The following is an 18,999-nucleotide window of genomic DNA, read 5'->3' on the forward strand; positions in this document are numbered from 1 at the left end:
TATTGGCCTATAATGTATTGTATATTCATAACTTAAATATGTAATCTAGTATTAACTTACTTTTCTTTGCTGTCTTTTGCCCTCTTTCTTAAAATTAAAATGACAATTATCAATGGTATTGCTACAATCAATAGTGTAATAATGACACTAGCTGCTATAGATCCTCCAACAATGGCTTCAATTGAAGTAGACCCAGTGCTAGTATATACTAGTGTCCATTCAGGGCCAGTGATACCATTGGATGGAAACACTAGATTCCTTCCCACTCTAACCTGTAGATGTGTATCATGAGACTGTGTATCAATGAAGAATATTCTTACTCTCAGTGCTAATCTGGTACCTGATGGCTTGTTGGGTGGCCTACAGGTAATCTCCTATTTATGAGGTTTTTTGATATCAGTGTTATATGGAGAAACCACTTACAGTATTAGAAGTTGTTCTAACAGTACAAATATCATCATCATTGTCTCCTAGTGTAATACTAATCTCTGATGGGCTAACTGATCCAACATTCATTCCCTATTTAGCAAAGCAGATTAGTTTATACATGAAACTACAACTCACTTTAATAGTAATGTCATTAACATCATCAACTAATATAGATCTTGACTCAGGATCAATACCAGTAAATATTGGATTACATTGCAGTGTTAGTCTCAGACCTGCATTTGTGTCATAATTAGGTGACTCTGCTCCATTTAACATCAGCTTGTACTCAATAGATGTTCCATAGTAACTGCTGTTGGCCACATTAGTAATGTTAGGAGCATTACATATCAGCAAAATACCATTAACATTAGCAACACAAGGCTGTATAAAGAGATACATTACTACTATACAGAACAAGAATACTATACTGACCTCAACACTACTAGGAATCAGTCTACTATCATTGATAGTAATAGTAGGAGATTGAACTGAGTTTAAGTCATCACCAGTGAATATTAGTTGAATGCCACCACTAAAAATAGAGCAATAAAGAGTATGTATTTACCAGTATATATACTTACCAGACATGGGGTCAAGCACTAGATAATGTGCTTAAACACAAACACAAGCACTTAAATCTGTTAGAAGTGCCAGCACAAGCACAATCTATAGCTTTAACATAAGTGCTTAAGTACAAGAACAAGCATTCTCCAGAGTGCTTAATTACATTAATAAGTACTAGATATTCAATAAGTAAAAAATAAAGTAAAATTACAATTATAGTTAATTTACTATTGCATCTAATAAACACTAACTCTGTCAATTGTTCATAATAAATGGAAACAGCAGAGAGCTTTGGAGTGATACCACTAATGGTGATGACATTACTGTTCTTCAAGCTAACACACGATCACACAATGTGCTACTAAACTTGTATACTACATGTACATGTACATGTAGTGGTACATGTACATGACATTGACATGTACATGTAGATGTACCATGTAGATGTACCATGTAGATGTACATCTACATGTACACTATTCGTGTGTAATTTTTGCTGTGCTTAAAAGCACTTTTGTCAATTTGTAAAAGTAATTAAGTACAAGTACAAAGCACATAGATTATATTGAAAAGGTACTTGTAAGCAGCATTAAGTACTTAGGAAGCTGTGCTTATTTGTACTTAATTACAAGCACCAAGTGCTTGACCCCATGCCTGATACTTACGCTGGTATTGTGATCATAGGACTGATACTATCAAATCTAGGATCTGGTCTATATTCATAGCCTATACTAGTATTAGAGAATGAAGCTCCATCAACTGATACTATTACATTCCTCACACAGTTAGTATCATTAATACTACCAGTATCACAGTTGATCTCAGTATTAGTAATATTCCTATTAATGTTCACAATAGTTTATATACCAGTTTATTGCTTACGTGATATTACAGTTAACATCAGGACATGTGTTTCTCTTCTTTCTTGATGATGATTCTCTCAGTATTACTCTAGTCATTTCTGTATTACCAATATCAAAGTTAGTACCTTGTACTCTTATTCTAGTACCACCACTGACAGGACCAAATGTAGGACTGACTGATATAATGACTGGTGTTATGAACTGGAATCGAGCCGTACTATTGGCGGTCTCATTACCACCGGATCTGGTCACTCTTATCCTAATAGTCTCATTCCTGTCTGTATTATCACTAGCATCAGTTACAATAGTACACGTTATCCTTTTTCCTGGTTCATATTCATCAACATTACAATTTCTAGTACCAATCATAACAGACTCTATGTCAGAACGTTTTGTACCCAGATTAGTTCCATTAATAATGATGGTTGTTCCACCTCTGGGGGAACCAGTCTTAGGATTAAAGTCAGTAATCATTGGTAGAGGACAGTTTCCTGTACTAATGACAGGACTAGCATCATTACAATCACTAATGTCTCTACATTGAGTATTACTATTGCACCAACTGCAGTTAAATCCAGTACCAATTCTCTGTGCTAAGCATGATGAGCAACCAAGGGCCAATGAAGGGCAGTCATACAAGGTCACTGTATACATTATAATTAAATACTATAATATTTATTATATTTACCATTGAGATTTGCAGTAGCATTAGTCTCTATTGTATATCTATTTCCATTGTAAACTTGTATGAGACTTAATGAGACATTCTGAGTACTGCCTCCTCCTCCAGTTGTCAACTATCAAACAATGAATAATTCATTATTATTAAATATTCAACTGTTACTCACCCCAGGATCATTGTTACATGTCACTCTATTGTCACTGCTAACAGTAGCAGTTCTAGTATCAGTACCATATACACACTCATAAGTGAGACCAGGTGAAGACTATAAAATTAATGACAGTCCATAATTAATGCTGTTACAGTTACAGTATATACCCCAGTATTACTAGTTGATAATGTTAAATCCTTAACAACATTAGCTGCTTGAGTATATCTACCATCAGATGTAACAGAGTTAGGCTCTAAGAAAGGACAGAAACTACTAGCACTACCACCATCTTTTATCTATAAAGAATACCAGCACATCATTTGCCATGAAAGAATATGTCAGTCTTACATTGAACCATTCACCAGTAGTACATGATGAGTTCTGTCCAGTACATGTAAAGTCCAACTGACACCAACCACAGCGAAACAGGCTGACAACACATTCAGAGCAATTTGTTATACTTGAGCAATCCACTGTAGCTTTTATTTTAACAACCTGTTGATTAATGTTGATTCACAGGTTAATGCAGTAAATGATCACTCACTTGTGTTGCTGAGAGAGCATATAAATATTCACTGTCTGGGGAAAACTCAATCTTATTCACTTGTTCACTAGTTGTTGTAGTAATGTTGCGAATTGAAATTAACGAATTGTTACTTGTGAAATAATACTATCATGATATATAAAAATCAATTTCTTGAAATCAATGCTTACCTGTTCAATTGTTTGGTTTGAGCCAGCATATAGATACACAGTGTCTTTATATGCAAGACTATTAAGTGAGGATGCTTGAGATGTGAAAGCAACTCTTACTCCATATGTAGGACTATCTACTTCAAATGGAACAATAAACTGTCCTGGTCTATTGCATGGGGTAATTGCCTATTGCAATGATTCGTCATTATAATACAAGTAAGACTCATTTTACTTACATCTTTCTTATCTTGCTCTAAATTAGTTGGGCAAGCATCACTACCACTAAACCTTTGTAAAGACAATGTGCCCTGCCCGTTTTTACATGAGGATAGCTTATCATCCATTCTTCTATTAATTTCTGATACATTGAATGCACATATGATATTAGTGCTGCCACTCCTCATTGATGCCATGATCATTGATTCTCCATTATACTGTACAAAAGTAGCTGATGTAATTGAATCAGGAGTCATCATTCCGTTACACTGTAACTCTGCCTCAGTGTATGTTGTAAGTACTAACACATTATCCTCCTCGATTCCAGTATCATTGCTACATATTCTTGCTATTAGTAGCTTAGAGCTAAACCCAGGGAGGAAAAATACATAGTATATGAATCCATTCTGCTGAAAATTAGCTAGAAATTTTCTAGCTAAATTAATATCACGTTCTCGTTGACTTCCGAGTAGCATAATTTGTAGCTGAGAGCCAGAGAATGAATACCTTAGCTTACTAATTGATGAATAAGTAGTTGAAGCAGCATTTTTACCAATAAAAAAGTTCCTGCCTTCAGTATAAAGTCCTGGCATGTCAGGTGTAGTTGGGAATAGGAATGGTGAAGGACTGGGACTAGTAGAAACACTGACTGTACTGAGGTCATTAGGATTAAGAAGAAAACACTCTTGCTCCTGACAAGAGAGAACATTCTGAGTGAATCCAGTATCATTGAGGGGTAACAGTAGTTGATTAGTAGTAGTGTTCAATGGAAGAGATGAGTTCACTGTTAAACTGTCAGAGTTTAACTTTACAATGTGACTGGTTGTACCAATCAAGAGTGATCCATCACTCAGGACAAGGAAAGTAGAAAGAGTATCATTTTGTAACTGATACTGTGAGACAGCATTACTTGATCCTAATAGACTCAGGAAGAATAGGAGAAGAAAAGAGAGCAACATGATGACTTTTCTCAAAACTGTAGATCTATTCTTCAAATGAATAAGCACTTCAGCAGCAACACACCTTCACACAATTAAATTAGCATGACATAGCATCAACAGTTATTGTTGCTGGTTCATGCATGAAGAGATCACAGTGTACCAACCAACAACAATAACCGAGTGTACCAAACACAAAAAGACATCATAGTGCACTGACTGATAAAGAGATCATTCAGAAATATTAAATTATTATAATTAGCCTATATGGTACAAAGAGCAGTAGTATCATGCCCTACCCTACAACTTAACTGTGAAATGACTAACTTTGATTGTATGAACATGTATCTATCTATACTGCCTGCTTTTTATTTGTTACAATGCCAGCAGAGCATGTTGGCAAGATTGCAATGACAAATGTAACATTATTGTATAAAACAAGAGCATCATCATCATAAAACAATATACATGTACAGTGCAGTGGTAACAAAAATCATAAGGCATACATCAAAGTGACAATCTGTATAAGAAAAAAAACTTTCCATATTAATAATAATAATAATAATAATAATAATAATAAATTACATAAAACACATGTTGCTGGTTGGTGGGATACTGCATTTGTACCACATTATTTCAAAACTCTCGTTTCATACAAGTAAACATGCTCCTTTTTTAGTAGGACCTGTAATAATTATACGTGTACAGTGTCAAGATTGGCTGTTAGAGAGAGAGGGAGGAAGAGAGAGAAAAGGTTTTAGTGAAAGAAAGAAAATGTACTATTTGGGTTGGTGTGGCTTTTATACAGAAAATAGTTTCAACTTGTGGGCGGGTGTCTAAGGCGACTGATGATGTTAATTAAAGTGAGGGCTGGTCCTAGTTTCATCTGGAACCTCTCCATGAGGTGATGCTCACGTAGTAGGAACATGCTCTGTCCGTCGATCTCGTTGTTTGAGAAAGACTCGGAGTACTGGCCATATCCTTGGAGCTGGAGGAACTGAGATACCTCTTCTGCGTCCCATTGGGAGGGCTTGTGGGTAAAGGTGCCTAGCTCCGTTCTATGGCCGACGTGTTTGCGATGAGTGCTCCTTCTTGATCTCCTGGGTATGAAGTCTGATGAATCTAAAAGGGAGAGAGAAGACAGGATAAGAAGTGAGTCATTTTAGACAAAGTTTGGCCAAAGTCCGTACATGGTCTCGGGTCAAGTTTTGCCAAAATTGAAAAGTAGAGAATTCTCCATTTTTATAAGTTTATCTGATACATATACATGTTCTTATGTTGTGTAGCAAGTTTGAGCTGATTCCGATCAAATTTGGATTTTTTACGAATTTTTTAAATTACTAAAAATTGAACCAAAGTCCCTGTACTATAGTACAGGGTCTTTGGCCAAATTTCGTCAAAAATGAAAAGTAGGGAATTCTCCATTTTTATAACATTCCCTGATACATATACATGTTCTCATGTTGTGTAGCAAGTTTGAGCTTATTCCGATCAAATTTGGATTTTTTACAATTTTTAAAAGTTTCTTCTCCACAAAATAATGTCCTCACCTACTACAGCAGTGGAAGGAGGTATGTCCTGTCCAGTGGCTGTGGAGACCTCTTGTGGTTGATACTCCTCCTCCTCGTTACTACTAGATCCACCTAAAGCTGTTTCTAAAAATATTAAATGATATAATAAAAATTTAAAGAATTTAAAACTGAACATAATATACATTATATACATGTGACTAAGAAATTTTCTATTCGCAAATTTTCCAAATGCAGAAAAATTTAATAAAAAGGTGTTTTTGAAATTAATTTAAAAAAATAGTATTGACAATTTACAAAACTAAAAATTAGTGACATTAAAGGACATCAATATGTAATAAAATTGGCATCAAATATGGTTAGCAGAATTGATTCAAACTTTTTGTGACACAAGTTTTGATAAGATTCTAAATCCACTTTGATAAACACAAGTTCATACATAATACAATTCAACAATACATAACATAATTACAATTACACATGCAATGGTTACAATTCCAACAAATTAAACTATAGCTTACCTCCACTGGGTGACCATATTTTACTAGGACTAGTAGAAGAGTTCCCTTTCATCTTACCATCAGATGCCTCCTCCTGACCTTTCTTTGCTCTTGTCTTCCCAGCCTTTGAATTACTACTCTCGGTCTTAGCCTCGGATTCCACAAGAGGAGAAGAGACTTGAGCCGATCGTCCCCCTAGTAGTGGTGGAGGAGGAACGTGAGGATGAGAATCTGCTTGACTTAGTCTCCTTCTTTTTGCAGCCAGTGCCATTTCTCCCTCTTGCTTTAGCATGTCAACGTCGCTACCGGAACAGATCTTACAAGAGCAGAGTTTCGAGTGTTCCTCAAAGAGTCCTTGGGTGATGTACTCTTTTAAGATGCGGCCTCCTAGTCGAATGCTCCTCTTCCAGTCCTTTGAGCTCTTTCGTCCCGATATTGATTGGAACTCGTTCGGAGTGCACCATTTCCCTTTGAAAAGGATACACTTTCCAACGCTACCTCGGGCAAATCGTTTCATGTATAAACGAGCTTCGTTATCAGCACAGGATACTGGGAAGAACCTTAAAGAGAGAGGGAGAGAAAAAGACAAAAATTTAATCAAAAAAAGTAGTAAATAATAATAATTAGCTGATAATGAAATATTTTCAACACGCTAATTTTTAAAACATTTAAAATTGGCCGGGTACAACTATATATTATATCTACTAGCTCTTTCTCTTTGCTTTATTTCCCCTCCTTAGTCTAATTATGCATCATAATCAAGGTATGATTACTTTCCAAAGTCGTCCTCCTCAAAAACACTATCAAGACTAGCAGCATTGGTAGAGTCTTCACTGATGGCTCCGGGAGGTTCGGAAGAGCTGCTTCCATCACTAGTGGAGGAACTGCTGGTTGAAGAGCTACTGTCTGAAGAGGAGTCTGAACTAGAGTAGCCTTCCTCACGCACCATGGCCGCCATGGGCTGGGAGGAGGAGGCGGTGGATTGATCTCCACCTGTTGGGAGGCTTCGCTTTTGACCTGCCTTAGGTCTGCTAGAGGAGCCGGCTGCCTGCATAGCAAGTGGTGAGGGAGATAGAGAGGAGATCTCTACACTAACGACACCAGCAGCAGGTGCTGGGCTTAGCCTTTATGAGACTGGGTGGCTTGCTAATGGCTACAAACACGCACTGTGTGTTGGAACTTGAGCTGAAAATTAATCATCCTCCTCCCTTTTTGGAAGCCGACCCGCCCAGTTACTGCGCATGCGTGAAACCACGTGGTAGCACATGGACAAGTGGTTATTAGAATATTTTATTAACTTGTCTGGTTTATTAAGAGTTATAAATAGTTTCAGTATAACATATAAACACCTCCGTATTCTCTTAAAACAAACACGTGTGCTCGTGTAGGTAGGGACTGTAGGCCAAAGCAAAGGCGGCGGGCAAAGATGAGCACTGTGGAGGCAAGAATAAATTTTCCAACTCAGAAAACTACTTTGCCTTTGCCGAAAACCGTTAAATATGGAGGCATCTCCAAAGATAGTAGTCTCATTTGGTTCCTGGACGAGTCCAACGATCTCCTATCCTTTAGTCACCTCTCTCTATTTGGAAAAGGCCTCAAAAAGTTCTCCCACTTTTCAACTAAAGGTCTTCAATTAGAAGCACACTGCAGAATAGAGCACGAGAAGAAGGAATACATCGTTTTAGTGTTTGCTGAGTCAGCGTCTCAAAGTCTCGTTCTTCTTTTTTCATTAAAGTCCGGTCTCCTAGTCAGGGTATTGAACCTCCCTTTTCTCGTTTCCACCGTAGCTGATGTGAGTGGAGTGACCCTCCCTCTTGGTCTGTTCATGTCGTCTCCCCTCCAATCCTTCAGTGGGGTCATCGCCTGTGGGTGTGGTCAAACTGGACGAGTCGTTTTAATTGATCTGGTCCTTGCTCACTCTCATATTTGGCCCCGCCCTAATCTACAGTTCCCACGTGACGTAAAGATCCTCCCGTACGCTGTTGATGATCTTCCCATTCACTCCACTAACAGTATCAGAGATGGAGTCCATTTAGCTCTTGACATTAATGGTAGGCATTTGCATGTACAGTGTTAGATCTAGATATTGATTTTTGAAGACCAATCTAACGAGAGAATTTAGGAGACTTAGGCTAAATATGAGAGACCAAAAGCTAAAAATGAGAGATTTAGGGAGACCTAAACTCCCTCTAAATCAAGCAGTATATATGTACAATAATTATTGTGGGGCTCTACCATTAAATAAAGTTTCTTTTATTTTTATAATTTAGGTCGTTATATAAAGCGTAATGGCTCCTTGTTTCAGTATCCTGACCCAGCGACTAGTAAACTGATTGGATCATTTGAAGGAGGTGAAGAACCAACACAGTCAAACTGACTGCTTTGTGTAAATTTATGCTTGTAACTGGGAAAAATTTTAATAAGAATCAGCTCAAACTTGCTACACAGCATGAGTACATCAATATGTATAAAACAATGTCATAAAATTTTGACTCTCTCTCTCTCTCCTTCTAGTGTCAGTCACAGCTATTAGTCACTTCCCTTTAGCAGCTGGTCTCTTGGTTGGATACAGTTTTGGCGGTTTCCAGTTGTACAGTCTCCTTGACTCCACTCTCCTTTATTCCCTCCCTCTCCTCCTGCGCCGTTTGCCTACCCCCGTCACTCACTTTGCTGTCCAGGAACCCGAGAACGATCCAAAGAACTTCCTTTACGTTTGGGTATCTCGCAACGGCCCCAAGGCACAACATGTGTGAGTGGTGTACATGTACATGTATACTTTTTAGTGTGTGCAATTATGATCCTTCCAATCCTCTTCTTTTAGTTTTGGTTCATCTCCTTCAGTCACTATGTACCAGATGGGTTTTAAGAAGAAGACTGACTACCCCAATACAGTGTTATACCAAGTACAGTAAACACTATGTGCAGCTATCATGTGAATTGGATTATTGTTTTTAGGTGATTGAAGGTTGCAACAGAAGATTCGAACACACAATGTGGCCATACCACAATACCAGTGCAGTAATGGTCAACTCCTCCACCATAAGTAAGATAATGTACATCCACATACATTTATATCTTTATGTATTCCTTCTCTTATGTATTAGTGAGGGTATTGCCATTAGTAAAAGGTACTTCACATGTTTCAAGTAAGCTCACGATCAATCCTTGTTCTAATTAAAGCCTGTTTAGCTCCGCCCATTGACAGTACGTTGGTGATGTTTATGTGTCGTGGTGTGGAGGAGGAGGGACGAGGGATGGTGACGATTTTTGATTTGAACGGTTGGTATAATTCGCAGATGCCACTGCATCCTGGCTGGAGTGACACTAACAAATTAGGGTATGGTGCATGTTCATTCTCCTTTATTTCTTTTCCTTTCTCTCTCTCTCTCTCTCTCTCTCCCCCCCTCTCTCTCCCTCTCCCTCTATTTCCATTAGTCGTAAAACTTGTCCATTTCTCATTCAATTTGAAGTATCAATGGATCATGGTTGTATTCTGGTATGGCGAGGAGCAGCTGTTACTAATATTCATTGTGTGTGCTTTTATTTAGAATTGTTCTACTGGTATTGTCTCAGTTGATAAGAGTGTATTGTTCCAGGTTGAGTCTAGGAGTTTTCTAGAATCGCTATCAATGAGTAAGTGGGAGTGGTTTAATGTACATTATAATGTTATTCTGTACTGTAGGGTAATATTTAGTAAATGTGACTGTTAAAAATAGTTAATGATTTAAAAAAATTTTTATGGACTGTAGAATCAAGATTATAGTACATTGTACATGATTTATTATTTTTATTTATTTATTATTATTATTATTATTATAATTATTTAATAATAATGATTCCTTTTTTAGGTTTTAATATCATCTCAAATGAAGAGGTCGGTATCTTTCAATTGGAAGGTCTTCGTTCTCAAGTACCTCACAGATTCACTATTAATATTAATAACTACTGACTCCTCCCACCTCCAGGTAATCACAGAGTTACTAACCCATGGTCCAGCAGTGATGTCCAACCCCCAGCACTACCTCTTGGAGCTACAGTGTGTTGGATTGGTACCAATACTGGGCGGGGCAAGTGAACCAGGGTCTAGTTTAGTGGGCGGAGTCATTCAGGGAATTACTGAGATGCAGTATTTCATTCTATCTGTCTGTCTTCAGCATGGACTTCAGTCTGTACTTATGGGCGTGGCTGAGTCGTGTGTTGTCGCTGGTTATCAGCTGTCATTAGAGAATATGATTGAATGGATCAGGAAGACGGTAGAGGAGCTTGTAACTGAGAAGAATAACCTGAGTAAGAGAAAGAATGGAGATACAATGTACTTCTAACATGCAGCTGCTATTTGTAGCGTGTTGAGATTGGTTTTTCTTTTGTGTTTTAGTTGATAGACTACTCTTTGGTGATGAGTTACATCCAGCTGTTATATCTTATGCTAACCTGCTTTGTAAATGCTTCTCTGTCTTTGTTAAAGTGATCGAGACACTCTCTATTCAAACCGATGGAAGCAATGATGATATCTCATTGCAATACTGCACTGCTAATATACACCATGAGGTATGTAACCTAGCTTCTAGCTCTCTCTCTTACAATGTACAAGATGCAGTTGTTTATTATTATTATAACAATCTCTTTACAGATTATGAAGACTACTCACTGGTTAATGGACACTGGACTCCTTCCTCATTTAACAGGTATAATGTACATGTATATTTACATTGTTATTCATGGTTCCTCTTCTTTTTTTATCAAATTCTCTCCTCTAGATGCTGCTATGGATTGTGATGCTTTAGATGATGGTCGCTTTGTTTTTCCTTCCAACGAACTAGCAAGTAGATATGAAGACATTTCTGACAAGAGAGAAAAGTAACATGTACATGTACTTTAAAATTATTTTTATTATTTTATCGTATAGTTTTGGATTGGCTCTTGATCATTTGATTCGTGGTTTAGAGTTTGTTGATAAAGTCCCATTTCACTATCCAGCACCAGATATCAGTGTAAGGCTGGAGCCAATGGAGTGTATGTATTTGCATGGTCTTCCATTTGTAGTGTTTATTGAAAGCTAAAGCCTATCCTGATTCACTCTACCAGCAGTTAATGGTATCCTAAATTATTCTGTGTATATTAATATTAATCCATGTACAAGTATAAAGCATTGGGTAACTTTGGTATGTGTTTTTGTAACAATTTTTATGAATAGAAATTATTTATTACAGTATGTGTACATGTATTTCTTGTATAATATTAGTAATTTTTAAGCAACAATTATCAATGTTTTTTCCCTGACTGTCATTTTAAGATATTATATATTTTATTGGACGTGGCCACTCCTCCTGGTGATGCTACTCTTGCTCGTCAGTATTGTAAAAGTTTTCACTTGGACTGCATTGATCTGGCGGTCATGATCTGGAATATAGATCACGGGACTGTACCACCAAACATTACTGATAGAAGAGTGAGACTGAGCTAGTATTGTTCAGATTTACTTTTAATTTTTTTTTAATTTCAGTTGATCCAGTTTGAATCAATTTTTGAACTAGCTGTTTTGCGTCTCTTGTCTGAAGGTATGGCCCGCCCATTTTAGACCACACCCTTTATGATAATGAGTAGGTATGGTATCGGAGGCCATTGGTTATCTCTTTGAGTGCAAGGGTGATACCTACCCTCACCTCCGGATTAGGGTCTATACTGCCGGAGGTAATGTCACTAGAGCCTCAAGAATACTGGTACGATAATGAATAATTAATTGTGTGATTTGAATGTTTGCAAAAATTTTAGAAATCGAACAAGCTCAAATTTTTGTATTTTTAATTAATTTTATTAATTAGGAGTCGTCTGTTGATTCTGATAATTATGGAATGTTATTGGAATGTTTTGTCAACAGTTGTCTCAGTCACTCCTGTGAGTTAATAACTATTAATAACCACTAATTAACTATTTTAATAACTAGCCGAACACGGACTTAAACTTGTACGGATGCAACTACACGACAAGCTACTGGTGAGTTAATTAGTGGGTGTGGTCAAAGTGTAACCATGACAACATTACAGGATGACGTCTGTGGTGCATTAAGTGAGATTGGTAGTGGCTGTGCTGTTCATCTTGCGCTGTGTCTTTTGCTTAATCATCGACGCCATGTTGAAGCTATTAGTCTGGCAAAGGAGAATGAAAAGACGTGTTCGTTGGCTAGTTCTTTAGCTAATTCTCAACTGCTCCAACCATCACTAGCTACAATGTGCTCAGATGAACTGATGAAGAACACTAGAGAGGAACAAACTGGAGCATGTGAGGAGAGGAAGGGAACTTATAAATTTGCATTTTTATTGTTATATTTTTAATTTTATAGGCGGTGGTAGTGGTCCTGAGCCTTTCTCTTCAGTTCTTGTTAAATCAGCTCAACATCATTTCACATCTCAAGCTGACATACTCCTGGCACTGACTGAGAAGAGAATCAATGATGATGATGCACAGTAATTTATTATTATAATAATTTCTGTCCTTATCATTATCATTTTGGAGCCAAAACGTTAATATGTATCAAAAAATGTGATAGAATTTTGGCTGATTTTTTTGGGCCATTTTTTGGAAAAAAGAACATGTAATAAATAATACAGGGGTTTTTTTAATGGCTCATTTTTTAAATGGCCATAACTTGAAAAATTGGAGTCGGAATCAGCTCAAACTTGCTACGCAGCATAAGTACATCAATATGTGTCAGAAAATGTAATAAAAATTGGGGGTGATTTCGGAGCCGTTTTTTGGAAAAAACCATGGGCTATAGTTTGGGTATTTTTCAGAAAACAGCTCATTTTTTGAAATGGTCGTAACTTGAAAAATTGAAGTCGGAATCGGCTCAAACTTGCTACACAGCATAAGTACATCAATATGTATCAGAAAATGTAATAAAAATTGGGGGTGATTTTTTGGCCATTTTTTGGAAAAACTATGGGCTATAGTACAGTGTCTTTATTAATTTTTTGTTATTTTATAGAGACAAGGCAGTAACACCAGGGTCAGGGCCAGCCTTCACTCCATTCAAGAAAACCCTGTAAATCATTATCAGGAATTCATAATTAATTTTTATTTTATATTTCTAATATTAATTATTTTGATTAGCTCCACCTCCTCTCAGAGAGCATCCGGTGTTCCTAAAAGACTTCTAACGTCCGTTCCTTTTGTCTCCTCCCCTCGTCACTCCTCCAGACCACAGAGGAACAAACCGTGAGTCACACCCTCTCTCTCTTTCACTTATTATTTCATTTCATTTTAGTGTGCAAGATCCTTTAGCTACTCCTCCAAAGTCCCCTTCATTAATGTCATCAATCCATCATAGCAGCACAAAGAAGGGAAGGATGGATATGAATGTGTTCATGGAGCGAATGGAAGGATTTAAAGCAAGGATGGCTATACTCAAGTAAAATGGAATGAGTGTACATGTACATGTACTTATCCAACTTTCTCACTCTTTTTTTTCTTTTATTTAATCTTTTTTTGTGACATAATGTCATTGGTTCCTTCTCTACAGTGCTATGAACAGGAACGAAGATAGGGATCCTATTATTATCAAGACTCCACTCCCAAGTCGGTCCATACTTGCCACGCCTACTTCAATTTTAAAAGCAAAACCAACAATATCTCAAACGTCTTCGCCTCCAGTTTTTACTGACACGACCACAAGACGTATCAGGTTGGTTGGTACGGCCAATGGGCGGAGTCAGACATTATTATTAGGTTTGCTCTTGAAGATTCAGGAGAGAAATTAAGTTCTAGCGCTATTGCTATAGCAACACCACTCCCACCTTCTGATGATGAGTCTGATTCATTTTATTCACTCGATGGTTCGGCTGATGAGATGGGCGGAGACAATGAAGGCATGGCTCAGGCAACCATAACATCCCCTCCATCATTTGCTAATGAGGTCGTACTAGGTGACGCTGGTGGTAGAGACGAAGGGTTAGTGTTTTAATGGTTCCCGTGTGATTTATTATTAATGATGATAGGGAGATGGAGGAGTCATTTATTGCTGCAGAAGATGAAGATGAAGAAAAGGAAGAAGAGCAGTCTGTGTCCACTTCTCAACTAAAGTTAGTTTTATATCTTTTATGGTGACTGAGGAATCATTTTTTGTTGAATTATATGTATTGCATTGTCATTAATTCTCCTTAGATCTGCTCTCAAACTGACTCCTAGTTCTCTTCGTTCCTCTTATGTACCACCTGCTCCAGTCAGTATGGACACTGTCTCTCTATCTCCTGTCATCAAAATACCAAGGAGACGTCTTCCAGGATCAAAGATGGCTTCGAAACCATCAACATCTGCACACACTCCAGTTCATTCCAGTGTGATGGTATCCACTCAAGAGTACACGTTCTCTCCCCCAAGCACTGTTGCTCCTCCCCCTCCCCCTCCTAGTGCTGTTACCCCAATGACAGTTGATGATGAAGCTAGCGCTGCACCTGTTCAAGAAAAGACAAAGTACGTATTCTCTCCTCCTCTTCTTCGCTCGGCTAGCCGTGAGAGGAAAAATAAAGAACTCTCACAGTTTGGCACTGGACTAGATGCAGATACACCAAGCACAAGGTACTACAGTATAATAGTACTTGCATATATACATACATTGTTGCATTATACAGTACAAATTGCAGTTAGTATTTTACTTTATTATCAATACATTTGCTACAAAGTGAGTACATGGTTTATGAGTGTAGTTGATTGTTATTGTTCTTCATTGTTTCAATCATACATTGCAATTCAGACTGTAGACATATTCTATTAGTAATATTGAGACTGGAATTGCTTTATTAGTAGTGACTAGTGTAAATATTGACATTTTTGTGCATGTTAGTGAGTAATCACCATTACATGTATCTATTAGCAAGAGCATATATTATATTCCCACATTCATATCAACACAGTAAATATTGTGTTATATGAATTAACCTTGGCAGTCTTGACTGAGTCAAAATTTTAAGTTTTCAATTCAATTTTTTCTTGTTTTATTTACGTTTATTTCAGGCGTGCTTCATCTGCGTTTGCTCAGAAACCAAAGGAGAAGCCATTGAAGACAGTAAAAGGAATGGGAAGGAGGAGGAAGTAGTACAATGACTGTTCACTTCCAATTCTTTTAATGATAGTTGCAGAATATATAACGATGATTGGAAGTGTACAATTTTAGTCAGTGGTTTTGCTGAATTCTTAACTTCTTTTGACAAATTATACATCAATTGTTTTAATGATAATTATTATTATATAATAAAAATTAAACAAACATTAAAAATTAATAATAAATGATGGTGATTTATACAGTACATTATATAAAATTTATATAGTCAGTGATTTTGCTGAATTCTTAACTTCTTTTCAAAATTATACAAAACCTCTTCGAGAACAATACTAGTGCTATTGTCCAAGCGAAACTCATCAGTAGCACTTCTAACTAACTCGCTAATTTTGCCCAACTATTATAAATATTAAAAAAGATAAATACATTATTAATGTAGTAACTAAAAGCACTAAATATTGTATATAAATCAAGAACACTCTTGCCATAATAAATGAATTCAAGGTCTCAATATCCTAGTGGTGTTTACCTGAGACACGTCTCTTCTCCAGTATGTGTTGGGTCTGACTTCGATCTCAATCCGATAGTTTATTTGGGTAGGTGTGGTCTCTCTCCGAGTGTGTGGTGGGCGGTAAACCTGTTGATCCGGTTTCTGCTTCTCTCGTTTCTTTCTCCGTCGCTCTTCTTTCTGTTGCTTTATCTGAAAAAAATTCAACAATAAAAAATACTAAATAATTAAAATCTTTTCTTTCTCTTCCTCCTACTCACTTGATTGTCAATTTCTTGTTTTCTCTTCAATTTCTCGTCTTCTTTTCTCCAGTGATAGCTGTCCCTGTCTGACTGGTTGTTAGCTATAGAGAGGAAAAACCCGTGCCTCTTGTCTAGACCAGGATAACGGGAGCTAGGCTCTTCCTCCTCCTCTTTGTCAGTATCTTCTCTCTCCTCCAAGTCCTCATCTTTTGGAGTCTCCATTGCATCTCACTGATCTCAGTACTATCTAGAGGTGTGACTGTGGGCGTGGTTCATTAAACTTATGAACACACCCACTCATTACTTATGGAGCCATTCAAAGAAGGTACTGGTGGCGGGAAAATCTCAGTTTGATAATATTATTTCAGCTAGAGCTGATGTCATTACAGAGTTTATAGAGGCTGCCATACACTCTATACTGTATGTCAGAGGAGTTTACCCAGCAGGTGACATAATTTTAATGATCTAATGAGTTTCATAATTAATTTTAAATTATTTTTATTTAGCTATTTTTAAACCCAGAAGAAAATATGGGACAACAGTACACGTGAGCTTTTTATAACTATGCGTGTACATTTTATTGGGTGAGATGTACAATAGCAATGAATGTATGTACATTAATTGGGTGGAGAATTTATATTTGGAATTCATTATTCACTTCCTATTAATATAAAAATGACACTTAATTGAGTATTCATTATAATTAGATGTGTTGTCATGCCGATATTAATCAATATATAATTAAGAGTCTAAAGACTGTCCACTCATTACTACTAGAGGTGAGGGATAATGGTTTATTAATGTAGCATGAGATTAATTTGTGACCTGAAGTAATATTATTATTACATATGTGCATGCCTATAAATGCATGTACATGTTTATTTTTTAAAATATTGAATAATTCATTATTATAGATAATCTTCAAAAAGTGTATGGTTCAAAAAGTAGGGTCTACTAGACGAAGCTCAGACTTGCTGATAGCAACCATTTTCATACTCTCTATTATCCATGCCATTTTATTTCATTGTGACCATGCCCGCTTTCAATGAAGATTAGGCTATTTAACTTTAATAATAGTTAGATGACCCTATCCTCTTACAAACTCTTTCTCGCCTTAGTTAGCTAGGGCTCGCCCCATAAACTTTAGAGATACATGTAAGATGCTATTATAATCATGTGATGAAATGCAAGAAGATTTTGGGCACTCCTTTATCATAGACTCTTTCTCACCTTAATGGGGGTCACTCAGGCTCGCCCCAATCAATAGATGTTATCATAATCATGAGATGAAATACAAGATTTTGGGCACTTCCTTATCATAAGCTATAATGAGTGTATGTAGGCCAGCTGCAAGAGTGCGGCAAGTTTACTCAGAATAATTAAAAAATAACATTATGACATTGCAGCTCAAAATTGTTACAAAATAATAATTAATTGTTAATTGCTACACCTAATTAATTCTATTGGTTTGTGACGTACCTATAGTCTATAAAGAAGAAGCCTTTGTTGCAGTGCCACCATTGCTGATCAGAGGTTTAGTTTCTTCATTGTCTTCTTCTGGTTGCAAGACGTTGATCTTATTTTTTGCCTTTTCTTTTTGCAGTAGTAGGTCCCATGGGCACATAGTCATTGTTAATATTATTACCATGAAGAGGGCAAATTTTGTGGCTGTTCCTTTTCCAATAGCCATTGTATTTCTAAAAATTATTGTTTCTATGAAATCATCCATGATTACTCCTAACGCAATTATGACAAGAAAGAAAATTATGATATTAAAGACATGTAAAAGATGAGTGGCTTGAAAAAGTAAACAGACATTGCTGGCACATTTACTTTTCTGTTTGAGATAGCTTGGAAGCCACAAAAATAGAAAAGTTGAGATTTTGAAACCTAGAGGTGGTACAATTTTGATAAAACCACCAATAAAACCAATAGTTTCAACTGGAGCAAAATTAATATAGTAACACACCAAGTTTTCATTTATATATTCTGAACAGTTAGTGATCATGGCTCCTATTGAGTGGTTGGTTGCATTTGCCAACCAGCATTCATAATATAAATGATTTGTATTACATCCATATATTGTTTCTTGATATACAAGAAGTCTCATCGCACTTATAAAGATCGAACCAATGACAAGAGCATTGTAACATGCTATCACTGATATATTAAGCTGGCTATCCTGAAATTCCATCCCTTGTATTATGAAGACAATGGACTCACTTTCCTCTTTCTGGTTTTTCTTTGTAATTGATGAAGGTCCATACAAATATTGAGCAACTTCTAGGGTAATACGTTTAATCCAGGGTTTGCAGGGGCAGCATCTGCAAAAGCAGCTACCAACAATGCAGCCAATATGAACCATGATGAACATCGAATAAGCACAGTAAATGGTTAGTCCCACAATGCTGTCAATTAGATAGGCGATCATGGTGGTAAAAGATGACTGTAAAACAGAAAAATTTGCACTACTAAACTCCTTTTTATATCCAGTCCGAGCTGGGCTCCTCCCCTTTCAAGCGCGAGAGCTAGAGCGCGCGCTAGTGAAAAGTCATCCGAGAAGTATAGATAACGTTATGCTAGTATCAGGTCTTTTTCTTTGATAGGATTCACTTGAAAAGGTTGA

At 36.8% G+C, this 18,999-nt stretch overlaps 6 protein-coding genes and 1 long non-coding RNA gene across 7 annotated transcripts; 2 read left to right on the plus strand and 5 right to left on the minus strand.

Moving 5' to 3' along the window:
* Positions 1-28: 28 nt before the first annotated feature.
* LOC105312923 (plexin-2-like) lies at positions 29-2,225 on the minus strand. The gene is made up of 7 exons (XM_019997192.1): positions 1,876-2,225; positions 1,659-1,832; positions 862-961; positions 565-810; positions 424-519; positions 321-374; positions 29-272 (listed from the first exon to the last, which is right to left on the minus strand). The coding sequence occupies exons 1-7, from the start codon at positions 2,223-2,225 to the stop codon at positions 57-59; spliced, it is 1,236 nt and encodes a 411-aa protein (XP_019852751.1). The 3' UTR covers positions 29-56.
* A 482-nt stretch (positions 2,226-2,707) lies between these two features.
* Positions 2,708-3,109, minus strand: LOC109582484 (uncharacterized). The gene is made up of 3 exons (XR_002185111.1): positions 3,038-3,109; positions 2,857-2,985; positions 2,708-2,803 (listed from the first exon to the last, which is right to left on the minus strand). It is a non-coding gene; the product is annotated as an uncharacterized LOC109582484 (long non-coding RNA).
* A 1,835-nt stretch (positions 3,110-4,944) lies between these two features.
* Positions 4,945-7,758, minus strand: LOC105312924 (suppressor protein SRP40-like). The gene is made up of 4 exons (XM_011405938.2): positions 7,342-7,758; positions 6,590-7,128; positions 6,090-6,194; positions 4,945-5,661 (listed from the first exon to the last, which is right to left on the minus strand). Exons 1-4 carry the CDS (start codon positions 7,620-7,622, stop codon positions 5,357-5,359), a joined length of 1,230 nt encoding a protein of 409 aa, XP_011404240.2. The 5' UTR covers positions 7,623-7,758; the 3' UTR covers positions 4,945-5,356.
* Positions 7,759-7,970: 212 nt separating this feature from the next.
* On the plus strand, positions 7,971-15,835 carry LOC105312925 (protein ELYS-like). Its single transcript, XM_019997219.1, has 31 exons — positions 7,971-8,619; positions 8,839-8,919; positions 9,083-9,317; positions 9,390-9,471; positions 9,524-9,611; positions 9,673-9,714; positions 9,758-9,905; positions 10,004-10,064; positions 10,117-10,201; positions 10,417-10,478; positions 10,534-10,855; positions 10,944-11,116; positions 11,199-11,253; positions 11,326-11,425; positions 11,475-11,559; positions 11,612-11,662; positions 11,862-12,017; positions 12,072-12,126; positions 12,173-12,288; positions 12,391-12,463; positions 12,513-12,562; positions 12,613-12,847; positions 12,909-13,032; positions 13,554-13,610; positions 13,679-13,783; positions 13,833-13,976; positions 14,088-14,249; positions 14,294-14,515; positions 14,563-14,646; positions 14,729-15,142; positions 15,578-15,835. The coding sequence occupies exons 1-31, from the start codon at positions 7,995-7,997 to the stop codon at positions 15,657-15,659; spliced, it is 4,374 nt and encodes a 1,457-aa protein (XP_019852778.1). The 5' UTR covers positions 7,971-7,994; the 3' UTR covers positions 15,660-15,835.
* A 19-nt stretch (positions 15,836-15,854) lies between these two features.
* LOC109582491 (glutactin-like) lies at positions 15,855-16,639 on the minus strand. The gene is made up of 3 exons (XM_019997220.1): positions 16,392-16,639; positions 16,153-16,323; positions 15,855-16,020 (listed from the first exon to the last, which is right to left on the minus strand). The coding sequence occupies exons 1-3, from the start codon at positions 16,593-16,595 to the stop codon at positions 15,892-15,894; spliced, it is 504 nt and encodes a 167-aa protein (XP_019852779.1). The 5' UTR covers positions 16,596-16,639; the 3' UTR covers positions 15,855-15,891.
* A 37-nt stretch (positions 16,640-16,676) lies between these two features.
* LOC109582490 (mitotic spindle assembly checkpoint protein MAD2B-like) lies at positions 16,677-17,705 on the plus strand. The gene is made up of 5 exons (XM_019997217.1): positions 16,677-16,698; positions 16,742-16,819; positions 16,880-16,920; positions 17,081-17,152; positions 17,612-17,705. Exons 1-5 carry the CDS (start codon positions 16,680-16,682, stop codon positions 17,693-17,695), a joined length of 294 nt encoding a protein of 97 aa, XP_019852776.1. The 5' UTR covers positions 16,677-16,679; the 3' UTR covers positions 17,696-17,705.
* Positions 17,706-17,749: 44 nt separating this feature from the next.
* Positions 17,750-18,804, minus strand: LOC109582488 (uncharacterized). Its single transcript, XM_019997214.1, has 2 exons — positions 18,597-18,804; positions 17,750-18,110 (listed from the first exon to the last, which is right to left on the minus strand). Exons 1-2 carry the CDS (start codon positions 18,802-18,804, stop codon positions 17,860-17,862), a joined length of 459 nt encoding a protein of 152 aa, XP_019852773.1. The 3' UTR covers positions 17,750-17,859.
* Positions 18,805-18,999: the final 195 nt, after the last annotated feature.

Source organism: Amphimedon queenslandica, unplaced genomic scaffold (genome assembly GCF_000090795.2).
Source record: "Amphimedon queenslandica unplaced genomic scaffold, v1.1 AMPQUscaffold_13380, whole genome shotgun sequence".
Lineage (NCBI taxonomy): Eukaryota > Metazoa > Porifera > Demospongiae > Haplosclerida > Niphatidae > Amphimedon > Amphimedon queenslandica.

What these genes read in the sequence shown, in the direction of transcription:
- LOC105312923 (XM_019997192.1), bottom strand. Translation starts at nt 2,225, where the DNA reads ATGATTGGTACTAGAAATTGTAATGTTGATGAATATGAACCAGGAAAA. An exon ending in GATGTTAACTGTAATATCAC is followed by an intron (nt 1,833 to 1,875) that starts GTAAGCAATAAA and finishes GAACATTAATAG; the next exon opens with GAATATTACTAATACTGAGA. An exon ending in TTAGAACAACTTCTAATACT is followed by an intron (nt 375 to 423) that starts GTAAGTGGTTTC and finishes CCTCATAAATAG; the next exon opens with GAGATTACCTGTAGGCCACC.
- LOC109582488 (XM_019997214.1), bottom strand. Translation starts at nt 18,804, where the DNA reads ATGATCGCCTATCTAATTGACAGCATTGTGGGACTAACCATTTACTGT. An exon ending in GAAAAACCAGAAAGAGGAAA is followed by an intron (nt 18,111 to 18,596) that starts GTGAGTCCATTG and finishes TAATTGCGTTAG; the next exon opens with GAGTAATCATGGATGATTTC.
- LOC105312924 (XM_011405938.2), bottom strand. Translation starts at nt 7,622, where the DNA reads ATGCAGGCAGCCGGCTCCTCTAGCAGACCTAAGGCAGGTCAAAAGCGA. An exon ending in GAGGAGGACGACTTTGGAAA is followed by an intron (nt 7,129 to 7,341) that starts GTAATCATACCT and finishes TCTCTCTTTAAG; the next exon opens with GTTCTTCCCAGTATCCTGTG. An exon ending in TCCTTCCACTGCTGTAGTAG is followed by an intron (nt 5,662 to 6,089) that starts GTGAGGACATTA and finishes TCTCCCTTTTAG; the next exon opens with ATTCATCAGACTTCATACCC.
- LOC109582490 (XM_019997217.1), top strand. An exon ending in CAGAGGAGTTTACCCAGCAG is followed by an intron (nt 16,820 to 16,879) that starts GTGACATAATTT and finishes ATTTTTATTTAG; the next exon opens with CTATTTTTAAACCCAGAAGA. An exon ending in TCCACTCATTACTACTAGAG is followed by an intron (nt 17,153 to 17,611) that starts GTGAGGGATAAT and finishes TCACCTTAATGG; the next exon opens with GGGTCACTCAGGCTCGCCCC.
- LOC105312925 (XM_019997219.1), top strand. Translation starts at nt 7,995, where the DNA reads ATGAGCACTGTGGAGGCAAGAATAAATTTTCCAACTCAGAAAACTACT. An exon ending in CCAATACAGTGTTATACCAA is followed by an intron (nt 9,472 to 9,523) that starts GTACAGTAAACA and finishes TATTGTTTTTAG; the next exon opens with GTGATTGAAGGTTGCAACAG. An exon ending in CTAGAGCCTCAAGAATACTG is followed by an intron (nt 12,289 to 12,390) that starts GTACGATAATGA and finishes TTTATTAATTAG; the next exon opens with GAGTCGTCTGTTGATTCTGA.
- LOC109582491 (XM_019997220.1), bottom strand. Translation starts at nt 16,595, where the DNA reads ATGGAGACTCCAAAAGATGAGGACTTGGAGGAGAGAGAAGATACTGAC. An exon ending in AACAAGAAATTGACAATCAA is followed by an intron (nt 16,324 to 16,391) that starts GTGAGTAGGAGG and finishes AATTTTTTTCAG; the next exon opens with ATAAAGCAACAGAAAGAAGA. An exon ending in GGAGAAGAGACGTGTCTCAG is followed by an intron (nt 16,021 to 16,152) that starts GTAAACACCACT and finishes TATTTATAATAG; the next exon opens with TTGGGCAAAATTAGCGAGTT.